The sequence below is a fragment of the Ptychodera flava genome, chromosome 14, assembly GCF_041260155.1.
Source record: "Ptychodera flava strain L36383 chromosome 14, AS_Pfla_20210202, whole genome shotgun sequence".
Taxonomy (NCBI): domain Eukaryota; kingdom Metazoa; phylum Hemichordata; class Enteropneusta; family Ptychoderidae; genus Ptychodera; species Ptychodera flava.
The window spans coordinates 21,394,809-21,416,155 of record NC_091941.1 but is presented as its reverse complement, the minus strand read 5'-3'; the positions used below and the strand labels follow the sequence as shown (position 1 = coordinate 21,416,155).

Here is a 21,347-nt window from a genome sequence, read left to right as displayed (position 1 = left end):
TTGAATACAGTACATTTTGAATGAGCTGTATTTTGAATGAGCTGTGAATGTATTTCACACTTTCTCTGCTTAACCAGATGTCCTGAACTGTTGTACAGAAATGAATGCCAACTATTAATATCAAAGAGGAAAAAGCAGTGAATCAAAAACTTTGATGGGTGTTAAGACTTGCCAACCATCCAATTAAATCTCCTGGGGAGCCATAGAGAGCTTTTTAGCCAAATCTGATGTGTACAGTGTCTGAGAGGACCTTTTCTTGTAACATTGAAACCATAAAAGCACAGCTAATGATGACAAAAACTGGCTTTTTTAATTAACTGTTATTTTGTTCATAAAAAAGCATCTTTCTACAGAAAACCTGTGAAACAAAGGAAAATAATTGCATCAATGAGAAAGAAAGATATCTTGTCATTTTTCTATCTCTAAAATAAGTCACTGTATCAAATATATATTGTGAAATATTTGTGCATGTTGCTTTCTCATACTGAATTCGCTTAGAGAGAGGATAGAAAAGTATCAGGAATTTGTCATCCTTTTCATATGAAATGCAGATTTCATAATGGTACACTTTCACTTAGCAAACATCAAGATATCTCTGATTTATTAAAGTATGGCACCCGAAGGGCGCGCCGAAAAATATGAAACATCCTGATGTCTCTGATATATATATATGCCTTGTATATTAAAGTCATGCACCTGAAGGGCATGCTGAAAAATGTCTGATATATTAAAGTAATGAGCTTGAAGAGCATGCTGAAAAATATTGAACATACAGATATCTCTGATGTATGTATGCTTCATATGTTAAAGTTTGGCGTGCTGAAAAATATGACTATTATTAAAGTTACGCGCCCGGAGGGCGCGCCGAAAAATACAACTGAATGATGAAATTTGTGGCTGACACCAGCATTTTAGGCAATGATGAGCCTGTGTCAAAATTCAAAAACACACTGACCCCCCCCTATTGGGCATTTCAAAAACATGGTGACCCCCCCTATCACCAAAGTCAAAAACAGGGTGACCCCCCCCCATTAATCCACCGGCCCCCCCCAGGCTGAAGAAACTGACCAGTCCCTTATGCCCAATGTACTGTTGACAGCTGAATTTTAGTTACGCCTTGAGTTCATTTTTATCAAACATTGCATATCTGTTGTATACAGTATGTCATGTATGCAAGTTCATTTCTTTTGTATTTCAATATATTTTCGAGTGAAGAGGAAGAAAATGTATTTGCTTTCTACAACAAAAGTGATGGAAATATTACAAAAAGGAACACTCTTGTCCTTTATTTTAAGTCATCACATAACTACAGTTCTTGTATCAGTCTTTTCTCATACACTTTTCCCCATAAATTGTATTCAGTTTACATGTACATGAGAATAAATATTACAAAATAAATAAGGAGAGAATTAACTTATTACTCAGTGAAAAGTTTATTCTGAGATCTGATGCTTTCTACAGATATCTTCTTTTCTGTCTTAATCTTCAGCTTGATAAATGCTAATACTAGTCAATAAACAACGAACGTGGAGGGTGTAATTGAACTCCTGTCATATTTGCACAACTGATGAATTCAAATCGGGGTCATGGTCATACACTGTATGAGAAAGTTAAAGCCGCTGTGAGGGGTGAACTAGGACAATTCCCACTTCTACTTGAGATCAAACTTAATATTGTTAAACACTGGCTTCATATCGTACAACTGCCACATTGTAATCTTGCTAAAGAAGCTTTTCTGGAGCAAATGGTAAACAACACTAACAATAGATCCTGGTTTAACTGTTTGAGTGCATAATTAAAGACAATGGAATGGACTTTCTCCTTGATAAAGCTCCATCACTTAAACACCACAAAGTTATACCTGGTTTAATGAAAACAAATTTAACAAACAATTATGAAGTCTTTTGGAAAAAGTTGATCACTGATGAAAATAGTAAACTAAGAATGTATGCCAAAATAAAACGTAATTTTAGATTAGAACCCTACTTAACACAGTTGCAAGGTGAGAAAAGAAAATTGCTCACCAAACTTCGCATTAGCAATCATGATCTAGCAATTGAAAAGGGAGACACACTGTCCAAAAACCCCAATTACTGAAAGATACTGCAATCAGTGTAACACCAACAGTATTGAAGATGAAACACACTTTTATTAGACTTGGTTCAAGTCGGTGAATTTAAAAAAAATAAAATCATTTATAATAGTTTCTCTTGTGTCTCTCCTATTTCGTACAAACCTATCCGGAATTTGGCAGCTCGCGCCAGGTTTTCCCAGCGATTGAATGCGTCACGTTTGAGTCTGCGCAGTAGTGAGTTAGTTTCTGCCGGATTCACCGACTTGGACTTCTTGCAAAGTACAGGCGGTGAGACGGACTGTGTACACAGTGACGTAGAGCAAATACAAAATGATTGACAGCCCCCGCCGTTATTCTGGCCAATAAGAAGAACGCTTGCTAATAAACCTCTGCATGTATTAAAAAGTTTGTTGTCATCTCCGTGCAAAGCTAGACATCGAGTACGTTTTATATCTGGGCGAATAATGGCATCAAGTTCGTACATCAACCGCGTTTTACAACTGATCGGTCGACCACCGCTAATCATGCGAGATTACAAAGAAAGCTTGTTGAGAGTTACATTGAGGAAAAGATGTGTTCGTCTGCGCACCAACCGGCAGCGGAAAATCACTGACATACGAAGTCGCTCCACATTGTTTTGATTTCCATCGCTTTGGCACGTAAGAGAACAGGCTACAACTGTAAGGACGGTGTCTTTTTCCATCCTTGAATAACCGGCCACGATTTTCGCATTTTGTAACATGGGCCCAACAAACAACACAGATATTTTCACGCGTTTTCGGTGATAGAACAGAGGTCATGCTGACTTTTGTGGGAGTGATCGCACTCGACATTTTGTCAACAACGCCATGTGAGTTTTATGCACGTCTCGTTTGGGTCAATTGGTAACTCCTCCCAATGTGTAAAATTTAGTGATGTCATCTTATGAATAATATATGAGTAAAGAAAACGTCATCTCATGAATAATTTATAGCAACGCAAACCCTGCAGAAAGCCAAGTCTGTGATTCCGGGTGAAACTCCGCTGTATAGCGTTCACTCCACTCATCGCGTTCACCCTACTCATCGCGTCCACTCACGCGCGCGTTTCACATGAAAGCAAATACAAATCATTGCGTTCACTCCACTCAACATTCACAAATCACAGACTTGAACCAAGTCTAACTTTTTATTAGTCTGTCAGAAATACAAAGTCCAAAGAAAGTACTTTTTCAGTAAAATCAATTTCCCAAATGACGATACTGAAAATCAGCTTATTTCTCTACTAACAAAACAAGAATTATCTTTTAATGAACAACTTGCTGATTATATTTTTACTTTATATAAACAAAGAAATACCTAGTTATATTTATTATTAGCTACTATTATTTAAGCAATAATGCACCCCCTCCCGGCTCATAATGGACGAAAACAAACTTTGCACGACATAATGTACGAGGCGAAGCCGAGTACATTATGGAGTGCAAAGTTTGCTTGAGTCCATTATGGGCCGGGAGGGGGTGCATTATTGCTATTATTTTATAGTTTTGGCAATGCCAGTGAATTTGTAGTTGTAGAAAACGAATAAAAAAGGAAATTTTAACTGAGTTTGAAGCCAGTGAGCGTCGTCCAGCATGATCGGCCCTGACTCTGTACATATTACACTATTTTTCATACTTTTTGGTAGCCGGTAACAGACACTTCGTGTTCGTGTCGGCTACATGGACGATCTGCCCGCTGATCATGCTGATGTCGATGCATGAACATTCCGTTTTCTTCATCTCTGGCATTTCACCGTGTCGATTTTTTGAATGGCATGATATTTAAAGGTGATGTTTCAAGTTTGATGTAGACGGTAGGGATGCAGTTACTTTTCATTTCCCTCGAAAATACATCGTTTTTCAATTCAAAATGAACCGTGAAAGTGCTGGTCATTTTTTGTGCTGAACGTGCGTGTTCAGTGCAGTGTACTGTGTAGTGTGGAGTGCATGTAATATGGCAGATCAGCGAGCTGCATGCATGGTATCAGCTGATCAATACGATCATTATTATGTCGCTAGTAGTACAGCATTCATTGCAAACGATATCAACAGAGTTCAACATTGTTATTCAAATGTTTATATTTCAATAATAACTCTGTCTATAAATTTAATTTTCGATGGCTCCTTGAGAAGAGCTATTTTATTTCGGCGAACGACAGAACTTGACGTAAACGGGTGCTTGAAAGGTACAGTGGACAAACATTGTTTAGGCGGACCCCATACTAGAGGGTTTCGGTACCGTCGCGATATCGAGAACAAGGCAAGGTAAAATCACAGACATGGAGAAAAAAACGATGAATGAAAGTTGTCTCCGATTACAGTCAGTGCATCAGAATTAGGTGGCCGAGATGTTAGATCAACGGAGAGTCCATGGTCGTCATGATTGTTGGTAGTAGCTGACCTTGGACCGAGACTTTGAATGGCTCCGTAGTAATTTCCGTAGACACTTCCGGTCAAGGTTGATGACAGCAAGCTGCCGTTGTTGGCCCGTTTACGGCTGGTTCGGGTAGCCTTTCACGCTTGCATCGTTTACATGGCCACTGACATACATAATATGCCATGTGTCAAACCCAGTATCGTCTAGGAGTTTGCAAACGTACTGAGTTCTGTTTCACCTATACGGCAACGAAGCGAACCATGTTGTAAACAAAGTTTTAACGTAGTAGTACAACCAGCGTATCGGACGGGGACTGCATGCTGAGCGCCAGCCAGACAGACGGCAAGTGCGGGCAGATCGTCCATGTAGCCGACACGAACACGAAGTGTGTGTTACCGGCTACCAAAAACTATGAAAAATAGTAAAGAATGAGCTACAAAATCACTATCAGTTTTAAGTTGCAGGTAGAATAAGTCTGTGCCTTTGTAAAAAATACTAAAAAAATAGTAGAAAGTGAAGAACCAGCTGAAAGTTAGTTGAGGAGACCTTGACCGCATATCATTTGCATCTCATTGTCGGCTACATGGACTGTGTGCCCAAGTGCGTGCTTGAGGACTCAAAAAATGTAATAAATCGTACAGTAAGACATTATTATCAATATTGTGAACCATTGTCAAGATTTATAGTTTTGTGTATTACATGGTTTATCCGATATTTCCCCTCCTTTTAAATGCGCAGTCCTATTTTCGTTTTAAAAAAAAAAACTTGCTCACTGTGGGGCCGCAGTGCTGAATAATGGAATACATTATCAGTAATAATGTATGGATATGACGTCACAAAATTCACTGGTATTGACAAAGCTATAATATAATATACTGTAATACTTTATCTTTATTGAAGAAAATTTTAACTTATTTTTGTATCACACTTTTATTGCCACAAATGTGATGTAAATTCTATATCAAACACTGATTTACAAGCAAGCAATAAAAATATTATTATTATTATTATTATAGTCATCACACATGCAGGAGTGATGAGTTAATGTTTATTTTAATTTTGAGTTGCTATTTTTGCATAAGTCAAAGGGGAATGACGTGTATTGATGTTGTATAGTGTGTTCAAGGATCTGTCTGTCTGTCTGACTGTCGTTGGTGTATCTGTCCAACATTGTACATTGTAGACATCCTGTGTCTTATCTGCTCTCTCAAGGGCTGCCATGCATATTAATTCACTTAATTTCCATACTAATAACCCATTTCCAACATATTTCAACAGCCCCTGTATATGCAGATATTCACATGAGCCTTCATAACATCATTATTGATGATTTCCCAAATTTACCGCAATTGATCATGTGTCTCGTAAATCTTGAAAACCAATGACTGAACATAATTTCACATTACAATGAAGCAGGGCTGGGGCGTGCAAGTCCTTTTCAATTTTGCACAACTAGTCTGATGTATTTAAATATTATCATTGACGTGTATACTGGTGGTTCGGAATTGAACATAGACATTGGGCATCAGCACATCAGTCATTTGTGACCCCTCACTTCTAAAAGCTTGTTAAGTCTTGTTGCTAGACGTCATGGACTGGTCTCCAAGGCTGTAATTTCTACTGCACTGTGTTCCATCATCATTGCTATATATCTCAGTAGATTGGATTTGTAATCACTACTGTGGAATACGGCAGTGATGAGAATCACAACCAGTGTCGAAAAGGCTCTATTTGGTTTTGATGAGTTGGTCTGTGATTCCAGTGATCAGTTCATCATCCATTTCAGTAAAGAAAAAAGTAAACTCTAATATTCATCAGACTCTTGAATTGATTGCCCCAAACAAGTAGCAGAGTTAATGTGATATGAGTCATTGAAACGATCAGTGGTTGATTCTGTCGTTTTCTAAAGTCTACTTCCTATCAACCGCATAAATCACGTACACTGGCAATTAATGGAGCCAACAGGATTGTTTGCATGTCTAATGCATGTATGATTGTTAATGCATATACTGTATGTAGTGCATGTAACTTAGATATATATAATTATGTTTATTTATGTATGATTGTATGTCAGTCGTAAAAACTATGCAAATATAAACAAATGAAAATGGTCAAGAGTTGAAAACTCTGAAATTTTCGATGGTCAGATTGCCTAATTTGATTGGTGGCAACTTTATGTAGATCATGGTTTTATTTTATTGTGATAATAATGATTTTCTATTTGTGTAGAATGCTTTGGGTTGTTTTTTATATGAAAATATTTCAAATCCATTTATCCAGTAATTTAAATTTTCATGTATGTACCAAGAAATGCTCTCATTCAGGTATTTTCAAACCAGGACAAAAATTGATAACGATGGTTTCTTTTAGACGACATTTTTTGGTCATCTTTGGTGAAATTGCAGAGCCCAGTAATCCAGTTACTTTGGAATTTGTTATGCAGGTTCCCAGGGATATTTTCATACTGTCTTAACATTGGGATGAAATTAGAAACGGAATTTAGGATATTTTTCGGCTAAAAGTTTTTTCAGAAACTTCTCATCCGATTGCCTTGAAATTTGGTCAACGGATTTCAAGAGATGCAGAGTTCTTCATTTGCTCAAAATGTGATTGAAATTATTGATGTAACCAACGTCTAGCGTCCTGGTAGGGCTAATTAACAAGTATCATGATATTGATTAACATAAGCCGGTACATGTGACCGGTATAAAGTTTCATCCATACATCGAGACTAATCAAATGGCCTGAGCATGTTGTCACCAACACTTTTGATATGCAAGTTTCTAATTACACAATGTAAATGTCATAATCAACAGAAGTTACTATGTAAATGATGTTGTCACTAATTCAATCAGGGCTGTTTTTGATGGAATTTAATCAGCCCGGGCTGGAAAATTAATCAGCCCTGGCTGAAAAATTATGCATTTTACTGTTGCCAGCAAAGGGCGGTTGCCAAATTAATTTTAGCTGTTTACTTTGTGTTGAGTAGCTGAGACTAGCTGGCTATGGTCTCATACGCTTCAGTGGTTTCTGATTCGTAATGCCAACTACTTAACTTATTGAACTCAGAATTGATTAATTGTGGAAAAGAGAGGGCTTCACTGTTGGTGTATAAATAATATAGATTTTTTTAAAAACATATTTTACTTTCTCTAGCGATTGCCTACGAACATGTACTTATAAGTTTCCTTCAGTTGCTCTGTTAGGATTTTCTGTAATATTATAAATTTATATAAATAATTTTACATTTTAAATTTCACATGAAAGATCAATGAAACTGTAAGCAGTAAATGAATATCTCATTTCTTGCATTTCGGATGTCTTTTCAGTTTACACCTGATGTAGTACAAATTTGTGCAGAGAAATATGAACACAAATAAAACAACTTTGGCCGGCTGAAGGGAAAGACAGTAGGAAAAATCAATTTTAAAGTCGTTTTTTTTGTATACATAGGTAAAACCTGCCAAGTTACACCAATTGTGACATTAGGGTAATGGACAGATATTTATTGATTTGTGTAATGACGTGAATTTAAATACATGTATGAGTCATTGCTGAGTTGCTGTATTTGCAAATATTGAATGATATGTGAAAGCCATAATAATGCAATCTGACCAGGTGATGCAGTGGTTTACAGCATCCTCATTCTGTTTGGAATTCAGCATATATTGTCTAGGTGTTGTGTGTTTGAGGCTGGTAAACATTCTTCATATTCCATTTTATGAGAAATTGTCTCCAAGCCAAGATTAGCAGGCACTCGGATTTCAAGCAATTCTGCAAAAATAAAATGACAATATATCACTCGTACCTTCAGGCGTAGATTGTCCAGTGACATGAATTTGACAAGAATATGGCTTTTTTTTTTGTAAATTATTTGCACTATTTCGCAGTCTCCAAGTAAATTATCTGTATTTAAATCGGTCTGTGCACCATTAAAGGTCACTCCATTAACTTAGCATCCACATAATGTGTACTAGACTACACATACCAGATACAGAAGACAATTACCCTGAGAACAGATACAGTTATAATACAGTGATGTACGTCACCTCGCTCGCCGAACCAACTGACACCTGATGTTCAATATCAGGCCATTTTAACCCTTTGCACCTTGACCCCCTGGTATCCTATGACATCATGCGGACATTTTTGTCCGAGCTGGGTTCAGAGGGTAAAGTCATGTTATATTCAAATGAAAATAAAACTGTGCAAGTGAATATGCTTAATAGCGAATACAGAGAAACTGTACATTGATAACAATTCCCTAAATCAAACTTTTTTATCTTGAGAACAAGAAGTTGTAAGTTTTTAAGTTAGGGTGGGTTTGTTTGTAGTATTGAAGATACATGGAACAAACTCACCCAGTATATTTTGGGGTGACCCTAAAACCAAGAGAGAAGGAGGAAGGTGGGGTACTAAAACAAAGAAGGACGGTAGAGTACCGGTACCTTTCTGAAGGGGCCAATAGCTTTCACTGATGCCCTTATGGGGATAGGATATCCACATCGTTATTTGAGCACACTTTGATAAAAAGTGTGAGGACAATATTTCATTTTTCCATATTTTTATCAACACGTTCTCTATTAAATAGTATGTGAATATGGTGTCCCCCTTCAGGGCATCTTTGAAAGTTATTGACCCCTTTTGGCTACAGTGTACAGAAATGTCCCCCTTCCAGCAATGAAATAATTTCTAGAAGTGTTATGACATTATCTCACTTTTCTATATTTTTATCGAAGTGTCATCTAATAATACTGTGAATATCATGTCCCCTTCAATAAAGTAATTTCTTGAAGGGTGAGGACAATTGGTACGTTCAGACTGACGACTTTGCGTCGGCCCAGGTCCCGACCAGGGCCGGGGCCGACGTAAAAAACCAATGTGGACACGCTGAGTCGGCCCTGGGCCGACTCAGTTTGGTCCCGGTTAGAAGGGGGGGTTCAGGGCCGACTCAGGGCCGACGCAAAATTTGGTCCGACGCAAATCGCCAGTGTGGACACGTTACGTCGGCCCTGGTCCCAGTTGACCAGGCCTCCGCTATGGATCGAAGTTGAACTAGTCACACTATTCGCACAAAACAAACGACGTTTGAAACTAAAGTTTACACCTATCGAAAGTTTTCAATCCAGTCTTTACATTTTAATATCATCCCATGTACGCTGAACTTCCCACCAACCTTTGTTCCGCACACGAGACCATGTCATTCGATTCCACAGTGCACGTAACTAATAGACTAGAGAGGCATGTCAAAAATGCCGCGCACTGGTTATTTCTCCACCGCGGTCTTATATATACCATATGCTCATCCAATAAATGGTGAAGATCTCTCCGATGATTAAAAGGGTGAGTGGTAGTCATATTTGCCCTTCTTGTGCGTAAAAACACAGGAAAATCATGAACAGTAGAAACAGCGTGCCATATTCAAATGCGCCATTTTGAACTTTGACAGGTCAGAGGTCACAAAGGAAGGTAAAGTTACGTCGGCCCTAATTCTGGTACCGGTAAGTGTGGACACGGACCAAATTTAATCCCAAAAGGACAATTATTTTGCGTCGGCCCAAATTTCAGTTGGGTTGCCAATGTGAACAAGATAATTGATTCATTTTTCCATATTTTTATAAAAATGTTCACTAATAACACTGAATATTGTGTCCCCCTTTAGTCTTGTACTTGTATGTCCTGCATTGCACACAGGGTCCCTTTTCTGCCTAAGTCCTGAAGTGTGAAGACGATATTTCAGTTTTCATATTTTTCCCAAATATTATTTTATCTAATTATAGTGTGAATATCTTGTATCCTTGCAAGGCATCAGTGAAAGTTAATGTTCCCCTTTGGTCTCGTACAATGTATGCTTTATGGTAGGGACAATCTAAAATAATTTTCCATCATTGGTCAAAGGTCAAACCTTCTGCCTTCTACAATGTTTGGGAAATAGTGATAAGTAATCATATTGTAATATTACTGTGCTTTTGGTCCTGAACTAGACCTCCCCTATCCCAACCCTTTCGTTTTAGATTTTCCCATATTGTACCACAGCCATTTGTTATAGACACACAAGCCATTGCAAAAATAGCATTTTAATTATTCATGAACAGCTCAGATTCCTCTCACAATTTGAATAACTTCACTCTCACTCAAAGTGCAATCTTAAGGACAGGTTAGCGCTACTGACAATTTTATTTTTTCATAAAATTTTTTCCCCGCAAGGATAAGATCATCTTTTTGCTATCATTCTGTCTCTATTGTAGTAGCATAAGTGTGTGTAATAGACTATCACTTATTTCACCCAGACTTTTCAGTATATAATGGTTTGAATGAATTCTGAATTCTTGTCATAATGATCACTCCAGTATGTTATGATGTTGCCATGGCTACGTAAACACGTGCAGAGCATTTTGTCGATAGCCTCCATACTATTCAGGGTAGTGTAATTTTGTATGTACTTGGAAGCATTGATTATTTATTTAAATGATCCATGATCAAAGTCGAGGAATTATCTTTGTAGGTCACTAAATTGTTCCCTTTCCAATAAACTGTGTTCTGGTATTGTGAATAAAAAGCAGCCTGATATGCAAGTTTTGTTTCTCTGGTCATGAAAATTTTGGAGAAATTTTGAAATTTTGACCACAACTGAATCGTGAAGCAATCATGATTATACAAACTCATTTGTTCACATAGAGGTCAAAACGTGATGACTAGTAAAAGTCCCCTGCTACCTACATTTGACACCATAATTGAATTTTTAGTGGTGAGTGTTAGGGCAGCTTAATTGTTGCATTCTATCCAAGGAAGGAACCCATTACAGAAGCAGGTGTGAATATTTCAAGTAAAATTCAGTCCTATATGCCTAGATTGAGGTAAATCAACTTACAGATTTTCACCGTTAGTTTTCAACAGTGCAAGAAGGCTGTTCAAGACGCGTAGGTGATGTTACTCACACTTTCCAATATGAGGCGAGATTGTTCGTCAGACGCATGGGAAGGAGATGTATACGTTCTTGAAAGATAGACAAGCTAATAAAGAACTCTTTCATCCAACACGTTTGTCAGCTTCTGCTTATTCCTCTTGATCATAGATTACCAATCACGTAGATATTACATAAATATTGCCATAAATATTCTGAATGTATAAACAAACATTTTCCAGGTAAGTCTCAGGTGCTTCCTGTACCTGAAGCATGCTAGTAAGATATTTAGACTCGTTTGCGTTATCACAGATTTTGTCATTTCATTAATTTAGAGTCTTTATTTTGTTGATTCATGCAGGTCTGGCATTTCTAAGTGCCGTCGGTGCAGCTTTCCTGGTACTTGAGGGACACACTTTCAGCAAGTTCTCCGTGCTTCAGCCCCCGCCACTCGGCTAGCGACGACAGTCATGGAAGAGGATGACATGCGTACAGAGCTGGAGACTCTTCAGCAGAAGGCGGATCAAACTACAGATGAGGTGAGCCACTTCAGAAAGGTTTTCACTGTGTGAAAAGTGTTTGTCAGTGTGAAGCGCATAGCTAACACCTTTGACAGAAACTCAGAGAATATTTCCCCTCCAATTACAATTAAATTCTTTTCATTGTTGCCATCATCATCATCGACATCATCACCGTCCTCCCCCTCATCAGTTTTATCACTTTCAATATCATCTACAAGATCAATATTACAAACCATCATGGATTTCATCGTCATCATTACCAATTCTTATTATAATATTTTTGCTTGTCCTGCCCATTTTTACTCATTGAAAATTTGGACACACAAAATGCAAAACCCAGTTCTCACCATATGGCTAACGACTAAGAAAGCAAATGAATTAAGGTAGCATATATATAACAATGTAGAGAAGAAATCTCGAGCTAACTGGTGCATTTCTAGACTTCATGGATTATCCCTTATTTAGAGTTTCATGTTCCAATGGGGCTACAAGTGTGTTGGCCGGAGATTTCCTGAGAGCTTTAAAATTATACAGGGTTCCATTTAGCCACCTAATTGGTGAGGAATATAATATCCATCGGTAGGAAATGAACGATCCCTGAACATTGCCATGCACTGGATTACATGCAACCCTTTAGATTGCAAACTTCTGCCGCATTCCAAGTCCTTTATCCTGTTTTGCTCTCACAGCACTTTACCCGTGCAATCAGTGCGATTTGTAGTTTTCAAGCCAATGTTGCTGCTATAGCTCTTGCAGTTAGTGATAATTAAGCCAAAGAAATATCTCCGAAACATCTTTGCATGTTACATTTCACTCATGGCAGGCTGCCCATATGTTATAGACTTAATTGCTGTCTGTGATAAGAACTCAGCCGTGCAAAGATAGCTACTCGCTCTGATGAAGAATGGTGCATTGAACAGTATTAATGTAAAGTTAGATATGCTCCAGTGTTAGATTAAATTATGAACTAGTCCTTCAGCTGAGTGTTTATAATAATTGGACCATATCACGTTTTCAGTACACCACTGTATTAAATTTTATCATGCTTCCTGTGAATGTTGTGCATGTACTGTAGGAATTGTAACGCTATTTCCACCTATCAAATCATGCCTTACTTTAACATTTTAACCAATTTGGCACATTACATGTATTTTAGTTATGGTTGTTTCACCAGATTTCATTTTATATACAGACCATAGTCACAATGATCGTGACAAAGTTTTCATAATTGCTAATTAACACACAGTACTTGGCAATGTTCATAGCATAAATTTCATTTAAGAATAAGAGTAAGAAAATATTTTTATTGTAGTTAACTTGTGGAATGTATCGTTATTCCTCACTGACTTTGACCTGTCCTTTGAATAAATTGCTGGGAATAGTGCTGTGTTCAGCAGAAGTGTCGTATTTACAATCATTGGCATTCATGTGCACATTTACCGAGACAAATGTCTTCTGACTAGTTCGCCTGTCGAATCTTGAAGACAGCTCCCATCATGACAACTATAAGATGTATGTGTCTATTTAGTACCTGTGTTGGGAGCACACATGCGTGACTGAAATATAAATTCAGTCGCATTCCTTTGCTTCGTGCATTTCCCCGTCTAGGAAGCATCAACTGCTAAGCCCATATTACCGCCGCAAGGTTTAATATTACAATTGAAAGAACTTGTCATGACTGTTGCCATGGATACACAACACTACTGGGTAATTGTGTGTCAGCAAAGGTCATGTGAATTATATGAATTAATAAGCTGAGGTACTTTCAATAATGATGTGATTATAATGTTTGTTGTAAGAAGGCATATACAATGTTTTAAAGGATTCAAAAATATGTATTACTGTCCCTGTCTCTGTAAAGTGATTTGGCAGAGGCTGGATCTTGTGCATAAGGCTCAGTTTGTGCATCGGGAGCATAAATATAAAATAACCAGAGTCGCTGGAAATTGTTAAAATGTGAACTTTGTGTCAGGACATCGTAGTGTGGTGCATATATGGATATCAGTCTATTTCATGCCCAAGATGGCAATTATGTTGCCATTTTTCAAATACAACAACAACAGCAACAACAACAACAATAATATAATATTTTATTGCTTGCTTGTAAATATAGGATTTACATCACATTTGTGGCAATAAAAGTGTAATACAAAAATAAGTTCAAACTTTTCTCCAATAAAAATAAAGTAATACAGGATAATAATATTAACTAATAATAAATAAGAGTTATCTTTATCCTTTTATCACGCTTTTATAATCTGTCTTTGATTTAATCACTTGGAAATGTCTGAACACACCGACTGTAATTAAAATGGTCCAAAGACAGTTGAACAGAAGGTGGAGTCAGAGGAGTCTGGACTGTGGCTTCTAAGCAAATGTAATCGTATATTTTTAGTGAGTTGTTTGTATAACAATAACGTGCCCATCCAGCTGTCAGTAAAATTACTTATGCTGGTAGTACAGTACCAGATGGAAAGGTGGGCAAATTCCATTGTTGTTAGTCTAGTACACTGCTCTTGCAAGTCCATCCATTGTTTGCTTGGCCCGGTAGATTTGCCAATAGACGAAACTATTAAAAATGTAAAAGTGTAATAAAAGATTGCATGAAGACCCGTTTAAGGCTGCAAGACCGATAAGCAAAACTTGGCAGGTCATACTACGAAGAAAAGCACTTGTACGAATGGATATATTAAATTTTAATATTTTGATATTTAAACAAGTGATTTGCCATACGGGGTTGTGCTCTTGGGTTTTGTTTGTACTGCCATCACATATGTGTACCTGTATCCATAGAATGCCGCCTCTATTTTGTATTCTGGAGTAGGCCCATTGCTTTATTGGGATATAGATCTTGTGAAGCCCTGATCACAAAATGGATTTGCTTAGCCAAGATAATACCACACATGATAAATATAACTTTTGTTTTGCTAGCGGAAAGCATACTGCATGGTACCAGGGCCCATACAATAGCATCTGTACATATGTAGCCCTGCCATTTAAAATTACTGCCTGCTTTTTTATGTATAATTTGAACCATTGTACAGGTAGTCTCTCATGTAGTTAATTTGTAAATGAGCATTGGTATGGAATTGTCTGCCAGCATCTGGAACACTTGTAAATTTAAGAAGGCTCATACTTTACAGCAAAACCATAAGAGAATGCTGTATACTACAATACAATTTCGGGAGATAGGGCCTTTAAAAAATGAATGCTTTATTGACTATGGGTACCTATTAAACAGGTACACAAAGAATGGTTGATGCATGGTGTTTGGAGACTAGAAGATTCAAATAGACAATGGATCACAACTGAAACTATTTACACCACCACATTTATTGCAAGATGGTATCATTTGAAAAAAAAAGCCAGTCAGTATGTATTAGAAGCATATAGATAGTTTTGCAGACCTACAATCAAAAACTGGGTATCAACAATGTAGGGTGTATATTTGTTTGACGTCATATTTCATAAGTAGAGAGATGTATCACTTAAGTATGTACATTTTCAGAAAAAGTATAGGATTATATTTCCCAAATTACAAAAGACTCAGAATAAATACTTTCTTTACCAAAAGTCAGTGCAGTACTGCCAGTGACAATCAGTTGTCCAATGAAGTGCTCAGTTTTCTGTTCTGCGTCCCCCTCCTCCCCCACCTGTTTCCCAAGACTTTTAACATTGAACTTGCCCAGATGTTTCCTGCTTTCTCAGCTGTCCTGAAAGGTGATTTTGATTTAGTTCACACCTCTTTATTTGGCTCAATTTTGGTACATATGACCAGATGATAGGTGTTAATGATGCACATTGCAGGTTGTTTCCCAGAGGTGTGATATAGAGAAGTTAGAAGAGCTGCAGAGAACACAGTTCTTGAGGATGTATCCAATAGTGACTTTGGTACCATGGTGATTTTCATATAAGAAAACTAAAAAAATACAAGTTTATGAATGACAAGTATGAGAAGTATCAAGAACTGTTAAATATTATTACAACACATTTTCCTTTGCAATCTTGAAGATACTGTAACAAACTCACTATGTTTGGTTAGTTGCATGTGGTCCCTACACAACTCATCTAGATTTGTGTGTACATAGCAGTCCGGGTCAGCTCCAAAATTGGAGACTCATTATGATAATGTATTCCGGCATTCAGCCAATCATCGACCAGATTACATCATTAATAACGTACAGGTCACGCTGGGTCACAAATTACCCACCAAGTGTGATCGGCAGTTTTGGGCCGCTTATTAAGCCCCTGTCTTGTGAATTTCGACGAATTTCGACAGTCAACATAATCCACGTGTTCTGCAGAAGGTCATGTCCAACAAGGAGTCCGATTAGTGAACAAATATTCGAAATATTGACGATTCATTTCTACCCCCAGTTTATCGATTTCGCTCAAGTACCGAGAATCATTTTGTGGATGTTCGTCATCTCTATTAGAAACACTGTTATAAAGGTTATTTGTGTAGGTACGCGTATAACATTTTGCAAGAAAGAAGAGCAATGTCAGAGCTTTAAAACGATACCTGTTTTGTAGTTGTCAAACGCAGACTAAAAATGGTACGCGATTTTGAAAATGTGTTGACAGAGTGGCCACACAACTGTTCCCCATACGGTAGAATTTGTATCGCTGCCATCTCCGATACAAATGGGGTATTCTGAACGATCTGTGTAGGTACACGATTTATATTTCGCAGGACTTCAAGCCAGAGTCTAGGAATCACAGCGATGTATGGGGTTTGGTTGTCTTAGCCAGAATAAAACTGGTACGCGATTTTGAAATTGTGTTTTGACAGAGTGGCCACACAACTGTTCGACATTATGACAGAATACGGCGCGGGAGTTCGACACAGTATGGCGTACGTAACGAAGGACGCATGTGGAGGTTGCCAGGAAATACAATTTTTACTGATGGCGCGCTGGCCGCTGATTGGCTAATGAGAGGGGGGAAATATTATGGTATAGCATGTATAGCGTCTCCAATTTTGGAGCTGACCCGGACTGTACAAAGCAGATATTAAATGTCTACAAGGTGAATCGTAACATTACAACAAGTACATGTTCTCTGACCTAAATTTATTTATTTCCTTTTCAAACCATAGGCACTTTCAGTATGTGTCCATAGGTTGAATAGTATTGCGGTAATTTGTTCCCTGCTAATTTAGCAAAAGAATTTGTTGGCTGGAGATTAAAAACAAACTGTACTAGAGTTGTGTCTTTGAATCTAGTCACGTCCTATGCGTGTATTTTGCAACCAGTGCGGTGCTGTGCAATTAAACTCTCCATTTTTATTTGCACACTACTTTCTAAGTTATGGCATTCCACACAGCAACATTGCATTAAGTGTTTCAGGAAGACATCTCCTCTAAGATCTACCGACCATTAATCGTCAGGAGACAGTAACTCATAAATTTTGTTGCCCGTCATTAATTATTTATATAGCAATACTCTTGAAACACGGCAAACAATGTTGTGTTTTGAGGCATTGGGATATTGTACCTGAGGAAAAGGTTGGTTCTCTGAAAACAGGTAGTTGTGAGGGTTGTGTGCAGTATACAGAACAAAAGACCAGGGTTGTTGATCCCGAATATCAAATAAATTCAATTCTATTTTAAGATAATTGAGGTGTTGTTTTTATTCAAGCCGACGTATTCTTCTAATGGTTTAATTCTGTAGATGATTTTTCTATTATTGAAAATATGATAACATGAAATCCATCATCGTCGAATGCATGTTTGACTACTCAGTCGCTCATGGTTATCTTCAATAGAATATTACCAGTATCACACTATTCAAAGCTATAATGCCTTCCAGGCTGATGGCAAGCTGCTTTATCCGGAGTAAAATATTTTTACATCTGATTTGTCATCTCAGATGTGTTGATGAAAGAATAATGAAATGATAAAACGAAAAATATAGATATATCTTCTTGGCCTGATTGATAACTAAATTAAATAGGCACATCAATATGAATAAATTTGGTTATTCGGTAAAATCTGATTTGACATAAATAAAATGAGAAAAACAAAAATGCTGTTTTTTTTAAATGGTAGTATGTTGGTGGTAGATGTAATCATGTTGTTGTTCAGACGTGTGTTTTTAGGAGTAATCAATACTGCCTTTTTTTATAAACGGATTTCTTTGTTTGTTTTATTTTTATTATTAAGGCCTTGACAATGTGGAAGTTTTTCTCGTTTCTTCATTTAATCTCCTTTTATTAAGTTACAGATTTTTTAGTGCAAAGAACTGAGATGACATTGAATCAGTGTCATCATGTTGCAAACTGAAAAAAAAAGATACAATCAGAAATACCTGTACATCATCAGAGCGTGTCTACAAACCCCACGCTAGGCCCCAGCCAGGCAACATTGATTTACACTGTTACACAATTGAATTCCATCAATCTATTCAGAGTATAAATATATGTAAATGTGTCAGTCGCTACAATGAAGAGGTCGCCAGTGTGTATATTGCCTCGCATAGTAATCTTATGCAAGTTGGCAATTATTGGCTACTGTCTCTGAAGATAAGTGTAGGGAGCCCTCTAGAGAGCTGTGCTGCGGTGATGTATTTGTAAAGGAAGCCCTCTATCAGCGTCTAATACTGTACTGGTTATTTGTAGTCATCCTAAACTTCTGGCACAGTCTAATTCCTGAGACACAGCAGTTTTTGGATGCTTTGTCTTTGCTGATAGTGATTAAGAGGGAAAATCCAGTTTCGCTTGAAGAGGTACTTATTCACAGGTCCTTGGTAATATTTATTTAACTTTATTTTACTTTATTTCGAGAACCAGCACATAGATTTGTAAAAACTCGATTTAAAAAAACCAACAATGACAAGATCAATAAAAAAGTATAAACACACATAAAAAAATCAGTCTCGACAAGACAATACAGAACATCTATAAACATGAGTAAATATATTTGTATCAATAGGCAAATTAATGTAGAAGCTTTATGAAATGTGGACTCTCCAATTTATGGATATTTTACACTCTCAACTGAACATATCTACATGGCCAGCCTCATTTAGTAACTGCAAAGTGAAAAGGCACTTAAGATGTAAATTTCAGTGCGAAATCTTAAGTGATTTTTGTTTTTGAAAGAAATTATTATCCATAATAGATACTTGTCAAATCAAACTCAAGTTATAATCATTACATTTGTCCAAATCTTGCACTGAGGTTGTGAACTTGTGTCAGAAGATGTGGAATTGACGTCACTGCTACAAACTTATCTTTTCCGTTAACTATTGCTGTTAGTGATTTCTGTCGATTTTGACTCGAGACAGTTTTCCTAGCCGTTGCAATTAAAGACGCTTCAGTTTATGGAAATGGCACGCGTTGCCCAGCTGGAAAGCAGTTTATCTTTCTTCTATATTTTACATATAGATCAGTTCAAGTCCCTAAGGAAATTAAGTATGTGCATTTACAGTTCAGAAAGGTTTCTCAGATTGCGTACAGAAAATCACACCATATGTATTTAAAATAAAAATAAATTTTTCTATTGTACGTGCTGATTACTGGCTAAAAGGTGAGAGGTAGTAAAGAGGGCGGTTGAGGTTTACAGCAGGGGAGGGTTAATTTTTTTTATGAAACATCTGGGTCATGTCTGATTATAAAAGCAGATGCGATCCAGATGTACATGAACTTTATGTGGTAAAAACCAATCAATAAATGATCATTAAATACTAAAAGAACATTAATCTTCATCCTGATAAATATGTATGCCATCAAGAGATTAAACACATGTATGCACACTTTATTAAGCATTCATTGACATCAGGTATCATATCAACTAGTTTGTGTTTTTCTCTGAGGAAAAGTCAACGTGGCATGTCTCTGTGAACATAGGGCTAGACACCCAAAAGAAGAATCAGTTTTACCACATTCGTCTTCTCATCTCCTGACCATCTTATGATGACATCATTTATTCAGGTAGAATGCACCTCAGGGACAGATATTTGGGCTTTCAAACTTTATGAATTGTCTTCTGATCTACTATTTGTTGGGGCTTATTTTAAAGCTCTCAGTGTAAGAAAAGTTTTCACTGTCTTAGTTTTTTTGAAAATGGATTTTTTTTTTCCATAGAGTTAACACAGGGATGGCGGCCATTTTGAATTTCAAATATTGGGAAATCATAGATAATTTATCTCTCTTGTACCAAATTTTGCATGGTACCCCTGATCTTTTGGTAAGAGAATGGTCGAAAGTTTCATTGAGGAAAGTTTGAGCAAAAGTTGAAGTTTTTCACTTTCTAGGTATGTACTATCTTAAAGCTAAATCTGCACCCTCAACAGGGCTGTGGATGGAGACAGGTCATAGCAGTGTGGATAACAGTAAAATGTGATCAATAAAGCAGTTTTGCCGATGTGTGCCTGCATTTGATTCAAAAGTTGCAATAGACCTGATAACCTGTTTACGTAAAACAAGGTCGAGTCTTACCTATCACTGCCTTATGCTGTGAACTTTTTTACAGTTCACTTCAATTGAGTATTACAAAGCTATTCCAAAATTGGGTTATCTCTGAATTAAAACTGGCGCTATCCACTTATGTAGACATTCAACAACCCTGTGAGATATGTTATCAGGTCCTCAGATGTAAGACAGGGAATATAGGTGTACGACAGGGAATAAACCCTACTTACTAGTGTGAGAAAAAGAATCGCTGAAAGATTTGCAGTGATGATTTGTTAAATAATTTAGTCAGTACATTCCATATCATATGAAAGATGCAGGAGAAAAACGCAGTTCCAATGTAGTTTGAAGTTTGTATCATTGGTGGCTTTTCAATAAATTATGCGACGTTGCATAAATAATATTGGCACACATTGCATTAGATATTTATGTTATATATTCATGTCTGGATACATTCATATCTCGAAAAGAATTGAAGGATTAACTGCTACAACAGGTTTTGTCGATGTAAAGGTCATAGTCATGATTTTTACCATAAATTAGTGTATTGTAATACATTGCATTTTAAGTTTATGAAGTAAAAGATGGTGGCATTCTGTACAAAATCTTTATGTCAGTGACTGTTTTAACAATTTAAACTCTAAGGTTATCTAAAGTTTTGCTTGGAATAAGTTGCCGGAAAATGCGTACACATGTTAGCATGAACTAATAGCTGTACACAGTTCATTTATTGACTCAGAAATGGTCTTGTTCTTAAACAAAAATTATGTTTGAGTGAACGACAATGTAGAACTTACTTAGCTGTTGATGATGTTTTTACCGTGGACTGAAATAGTGCTTGTGTTGATTCTTGGATATGTTTGCAAAGTTATTTTGTGATCCTTAAGAGGGTACGCACAAGCACAATATTTTCAGTGAATATGTGTGACCCATACAGAGTTGAACAGTTGTTACCCTGTTTCAGCCCACTACAGAGCACTTTCTGTGAGCACCTGTGGGTTCCAGGAAAGTGAATTTCAATGAAAGATTTGCAAGATAAA

General features: G+C 37.0%; 1 protein-coding gene across 7 annotated transcripts in view; it reads left to right on the top strand.

Moving 5' to 3' along the window:
* Positions 1-21,347, top strand: part of LOC139149727 (synaptosomal-associated protein 25-like) — a 77,422-nt gene that overhangs the window by 12,511 nt on the left and 43,564 nt on the right. For all 7 annotated transcript variants that reach the window (XM_070721673.1, XM_070721674.1, XM_070721676.1 and 4 more), the window contains one exon: positions 11,736-11,913. In XM_070721673.1, coding sequence (XP_070577774.1) covers positions 11,845-11,913 — 69 coding nt within the window. In that variant the 5' untranslated portion in view covers positions 11,736-11,844. The remainder of the gene's footprint in view (positions 1-11,735; positions 11,914-21,347) is intronic.